Raw genomic sequence first — 6,000 nt, 5'->3', positions numbered from 1 at the left:
TATTCTTACTCTTACCTAACCTAAAAGATTAGTGAGTATGAAATACTCAGTCGAGTTACTGCTGTCAATCTATGCATTTATGCCTATTAAATGTTACATTGTTTTTAACTGATCTTGAACGATCATCTAGTATACAATTTAACTCTATCTAACATGCATTTAGCGGCCCGAAGGGTCACAAACATAGTAGGCCTAATATACCTAATTGTTAGGATACACACCTTTAATTTGGATCGATTATTCCACAATTTTGTGAACCTATTAGAATACTAGTGACAACAATAATAATAATAATTAACAAATTAGAATACTAATCAGCAACAATAATAAAAATAATCAACGTATTGACACAACAAATTTTACATGGAAAAATCCTTTAACATGAAAAGTAGAAAATCACATACCGGAGTCAATCTCTGGTACAACAAAGTTCACAACTAGAGTCAAATATCACGAGAATGATAATCCCGACAACAAACGACAATAACAATGGAGAAAAATAGAAAAATCTCAAGATATGTGGTAGTTAAGAATCTAAATCTAACCTTTTAGATTGAATACCCTCATACCAAGAATATAATATTAAAACTTGAGCTCGACAAAAGAACAAAAATACACGGTATTCTTTTCTACTTTTCCACTCTCAGCATATTGTCATCACTCACACATGTGGTAAAAGTGTATTTAAAAAAGAAAACTTAACCTAAAAATAAATAGGAAATAAAGTCATTAGATCTTCGCCTATTTAATTTTGAATTTGATGAGTGTTGATCTAGCTTTGATCTTAATAGATTCTTCGTCGTATATTCTCTGTCAACATATTGAATCTATTATGATGAGTATTTATCTTCTCATCATCAAATTAACAATCGCACTTTAGCCTTCCCTCTAGCTCCACTCTTGATCTTGGAAACTCACAATTTGATAAAATGCCCACCTAAAAAAGTTCACCTAATAATTTAATTGTAATCTACAAATTCTACATAGTTCTTTTCAAAAATATAAAAAAAAACCACAAAATATTTACAAAACAATTCTAAAAACAGAAGAAGTAGAAGTTAAAAAACATAATACGTAATATATCTGAGATTGTTTAGATTTGATTATCGTTTGATCATTTAGATAGGGTTACAATTTATCTTTTTAAATTACATGTTTAATTAGACATCTTTTCAAATTACATGTTTAATTTAATTACGGATAATTTGGATACTAAAATTTGAAAACCCAAATCGTTTAGATTTGTTTACTTCTTTTCGTTTACATTTGAACACTCCAATCTAAATTATTTTTTTTCAAATTCTATACGATCCTTTTTCTATTTTCTGTTACACGAGAATCAATGAAAAGAAATCACATAAAAAGAGGAAAATAGTAGAAAAGTAATAACAGAAATAAAGAATCGACTATAAGATTAAAAGATATGTAACGCCCAACAATTTGGTTTTCCTTCGTTGTTTTGACCATTAATATTAATATTAAGTGTGGTTAATATTATTATTATTATTAAACTAAGGTTTTTTTATATATTAATTTTTGAAGTTAGGGGGTGAAATAATCAATTAATGGCTTAACAAATAAATTAATTGCCTTGGAAAGGGTCAAGGGTGGTTTAATTGAGGAGAGAGAAAAGAGGGTTTAGGGATTTCTTTTATTATTTTAATTCTTTTAAAAAGAGGCATTGGGAAATGTGAGACTCATCATCTCCCCAAAGAAGAAAAAAAAAAACCCTAGCCGCCGCCACTCTCCGCCGCCGCCGCACGCCACCGCACGCCACCGCACGCCACCGCCGCCAGCTGCAAAATAACCCTCGGAGCCGGCCGTAGTAGAGCCGAACCACCATCCCAGCCGCGCCGCGTCTGCAAGCCGAATCCGGAGCCGCTCCTCATCCGCGCAGCCGAGCGCCGTATCTGCAGCCAGCCACACCGCGCCGCGTAGATCCGACGCAGCGCAGCCGGAACTCGCCGAGACAGCCGAAGCCAACCAGCCGCGCGCCTGCAAGTCGAAACCGAGCCGCCGCCGAGCTTCCAGCCGCGTCGGAAAAAAATCGAGCAAGCCGATCTGTGCAGCCGAAGCTCGCCGCGCCGCGTCGATCTGAGAAGTTCAGCCAGTCGCGCCGCTCCGATCGAGCCGAAGGGAGCCGCTTCGATCCGCGCACAGCCGTCTCCCGCAGCCGCCACTCGAAGTCGATCCGCCGCGCGTGCCTCCAGCCGACGAACGAACCCGGAGCCGCTCCACGCCCGCGCGCCCGAAGCCGAAACCGAAGCCGCGCCGCGTCCAGCCCTCTCCGCGTGTGAGCCGCGTCCGCATGGGAAGCCGCGCCGCGCGTTTCCGCGAAGCCGAGCCGCATCTCCTTCCTGTTGCAAGCCGAGCCGCACGCGTAGCCTCCTGTACCGAGCCGAGCCGCGCCTGCGCCAAGCCGAGCCGGTCCCTGTCTTCTTCCAGCCGAGCCGCCAAGACCAAATTGGCTCCATCCACCTAGATTTTGGTAATTTAATTAATTATTGTGGCATTTCCCAGTAAGACTCCATGCTTCGGACGTCAATTAAATTAAATTGGGACTAAAATTTAGTTATTTTCCTTAAGGGACGTCTTGGACCAAGTAAGTGCTGCAGCGCGGGAATTCTTCAGCAGGGGGGCTCGAGCACTGCAACCTCTCTAGGGTAAGTTATTTCAAATGAGTCTTGAACCGATAGTCGTTGGCGACCTAATTACGAATTTTGGCATATCAAACAGTTAGGACTTCGTCGCTTGGAAAGCGTACTGCCTCGCGGTTAGGACTCGACAAGTAGATCTCCAGGTAAGAGATTCTACTACTAGCTTCATGTTTAGAAGTATGAGACCATGTATGCCCCGATTTTTCATGTTAAGGATTAGACTGTACGTTGTCTGAGATAAACGTTAGTATGATGTAAATGACGATATAGTTATGCTATAATCTATTATGTGTGGCAAGAGCTGTTATGGTTACGACGAATGTCGGGACGGAGAGTGTAGAGATGATTTATGTGACATGTTATATGTTGATGCCATGTGTATGTATACTGCAATTGGGGTACCTGTTAGCTTAATCTGTTAGAGTCGTACCTGCATGGGTGTCCTTCGGGATCACCACCTATTGAGGACTGTGTGGTCCGACGGGACACCAGTCTAGCATGGATATAGATATGACTCGAGTGACTCGACGGGGTCCTCGCATCCCGACTGTCCTAGGTGTCCCCCGGGGCACCGAAGACCAGAGCTACGTTCCTACGGGAGCGCATGATTGCACGTGTTCGGGAACGTGCCAGAGATTGGGTACCAGTTATCAGGACTCTAACAGGAAGTTAACAGGCACCTAGTGGGACTAGTAGTGGGTCCCTTACTGAGTATTTTTATACTCACTCTCTCCATTTTATGTTTTCAGGTAGAGGACGAGGCAAGGGCAAGGGCAAGCTGGCGAGCGACCCGAAGTGAGACCGTGAAGGGCCATAGGGACTACCGCTTCCGCTTATTCTTATTTCAGATTTTCGCATTTGAATTTGAGTACTTTTCATCACTTACCATCTTTTATGTAGATAGGGCCCGAGTAGGACTTCAGAACGCTTTTACATTTTTGCATGACTACCTTGTTTGAATTTTATAAAATGAAATTTCTTAAACCGTATGCGTTTTAAAAATTTTTATGACTTAAACCACTTGTTCTATATTTGGTAATGACTTCGATTCAGTATAAGGAGTCGGGTCGTTACAAGATAAATCTCAAATATTCAAAATTGACTATTATGAATTTTGTTATAGTTCGATGTTCAGTTAATTTCCCAATTTTATAACCCAAATAATTCAAAATAACAAAATCTATATTTATTTAGTTTCATAACCCAAATAATTCAAAATAATAAATTTTAAATTTACCTGAACTTAAAGCTTTCATTAAATGACATCAAGTTCGATTTGAGACGAAGATATTCTATACATAACAAAGTTCCATCAGTGGTGGTTGATTGACATTTAATTCAATCCATTATGTTATTTGCTCGATCAGTTTTCTTCATCCCCCATCGGGTCTTGAGCTACAGATTCTGCCAAAAGCATTGTCGCGAGGGAAAATGACGATCGATGGTTGCCACAACCACACAAAACAAACTCCTTTCAACCCATTTTAGTGAAGTCTCTCAATACCTTAGAGAGAATAAGAATGCCTTCAATTCAAAGAACGTTTATTCAAAGATATTCATCTCAAAAACACTTTCTCAACTCTTCAACCAACTTACACGACATTATCGAAACAACTCTGAAATCCTTATGTCTTATTCACATGCAGACACAAGAACCCAAAGCATCAAACTAACTAAACCTATATAGGACGAAAGAAGAATCTCTTCACCATTTTCTAGTTTCGAGGGACCAAACTACTCAACAGTAACATGTCTCACATCCTTTCTTTCTTCTTCCTTCACTTTTGGCACTGCCACTTTCAGCACCCCATTCTTCATCTCTGCTTTGATTGAATTCAGTTCGTACAGATTCGCAGGCAAGTCTAGTCTGCTCGAGAATCGTCTACGATCTTCTTCGTCTTCCGATTCTTTCGCTTCCTCTCCTTTGATGATCAGTGTGTTCTGCTCCACACTCACCCTCACATCATCTTTGCTCAGTCCTGGCATGTCCATTCGTAGATATAGAGCATTATCGTCTTCTTTCACGTCCCAGCCCCTCCTTGTTCCTGCTCCTACTCCTCGTGATGCTGCCAGAAATGGGTCCTCCATGAACTGATCCATCAGATTCAGAACCTGGCTTAGGCTCCTAGTTGGAGAAAATGGATCGAACACATCTGTAAATAAACAAACAAAGAGTGTTCAGAACAAGCATCCGGCATTAACAAACAACAATCAAAATTTCCCCCCTAAACAACAACGAATTAATCACTACGATGGCCTAGTTTCCAGATCAGAGCAAGGATCCACAGAGAACCAGAGTACAAGACTTAGAATGTGACCCAATTGACGAATGAGCTAGGTACGTCACGGAAATCGTTCATCAAACACAACTTCCTAAATAAGATCCTCACAAGATCATGACGAATTCCAAAGATTTTACGCCAGAGACCCGTAAACAGAGTGATCAAAACAGCAAACACGCAAGTCTCACTCGAGCACTATCAACTTATACAGTTCCATAGCCACAAGGTCGAGAAGACTGATCCGCTAAATATCCACCAACAACTAACACAAATTTTCACTTATCTCCAGTCAATTACAAAAATCATGTCCAGATTCGCCGAACAGAACCGTCATAGCTCTCATTCCTCAAGAACTAACGATGAAACATATCAACTCAAACACCCACTTCCACCAGAAGATCCACGAACCCACTTCCACAAATCGAAATGAACCCACTCAAAAAAAAAAAAAAAAAAAAAAGTTCAAACATAAAAATTATTTGAAAACTGCAGAACCATTCAGTAACATCAGAATCAAGGAAAATTGAAGCACGGACGAAGATAACAACTACCTCCGAAACCAGGGAAGCGATCACGAGAACGAGAGAGGGAGCGGTCAGAGCGTCGGTCCACATCAACAGAGCGGTCGTCATCGTCGTAGTTGGTCATCTGAGCATTGGTGTTGAAAGAACGAGCAAGAGAGGAGGGGAGAACAGAGGCTGAGCGAACAGGATTGAAAAGCTTAGTTGCAGAGGAAGCGGCAAGCCTTCGGAGAGCGATGGAAGAAGCCATAGTTGGAGATTTTTGGAGAGCTGAGATTGCTATTCGATGACTACAAGAAGCTGGGGTTTAAGAGAGAAAAGTTGGGGGTTTTGTAGAGGGAGTAGAAGCGTGGGGAAGGGGGAAGAAGGTTCTAGGCTGGGTTCTGTTCGAGTCCATTGCCGGGGTTTCTAGAATCCTACCCATTTCTTTTCGTCACATTTTATTTTAATTTCAAATTCCTAATAATCTAATCCACTAAATTTTACCATTACACTCGAAACCTTTTATAATAGCAATTAGGTTACTATGATGATAGATTT

General features: G+C 41.0%; 1 protein-coding gene across 2 annotated transcripts; it reads right to left on the bottom strand.

The window, feature by feature from the left end:
- Positions 1–4,178: 4,178 nt before the first annotated feature.
- LOC103490889 (small heat shock protein, chloroplastic-like) lies at positions 4,179–5,878 on the bottom strand. Of its 2 annotated transcripts, none has more exons than XM_008450630.3 (2): positions 5,488–5,878; positions 4,179–4,810 (listed from the first exon to the last, which is right to left on the bottom strand). In XM_008450630.3, the coding sequence occupies exons 1-2, from the start codon at positions 5,708–5,710 to the stop codon at positions 4,392–4,394; spliced, it is 642 nt and encodes a 213-aa protein (XP_008448852.1). In that variant the 5' UTR covers positions 5,711–5,878; the 3' UTR covers positions 4,179–4,391. The 2 variants fall into 2 exon arrangements, with proteins under 2 accessions (XP_008448852.1, XP_008448853.1); XM_008450631.3 differs by having other exon boundaries at positions 5,491–5,856.
- Positions 5,879–6,000: the final 122 nt, after the last annotated feature.

The sequence above is a fragment of the Cucumis melo genome, chromosome 6 (genome assembly GCF_025177605.1).
Source record: "Cucumis melo cultivar AY chromosome 6, USDA_Cmelo_AY_1.0, whole genome shotgun sequence".
NCBI classification, from domain to species: domain Eukaryota; kingdom Viridiplantae; phylum Streptophyta; class Magnoliopsida; order Cucurbitales; family Cucurbitaceae; genus Cucumis; species Cucumis melo.
The sequence above is the reverse complement of the archived record's forward strand: the minus strand, read 5'-3'. Positions and strand labels throughout refer to the sequence as shown.

Bases quoted from the DNA above. Each gene is read 5' to 3' on its own strand.
- LOC103490889 (XM_008450630.3), bottom strand. From the start codon at position 5,710: ATGGCTTCTTCCATCGCTCTCCGAAGGCTTGCCGCTTCCTCTGCAACT. The intron at 4,811-5,487 runs GTTGTTATCTTC...GTTTATTTACAG, and splicing joins CTTCCCTGGTTTCGGAGGTA to ATGTGTTCGATCCATTTTCT.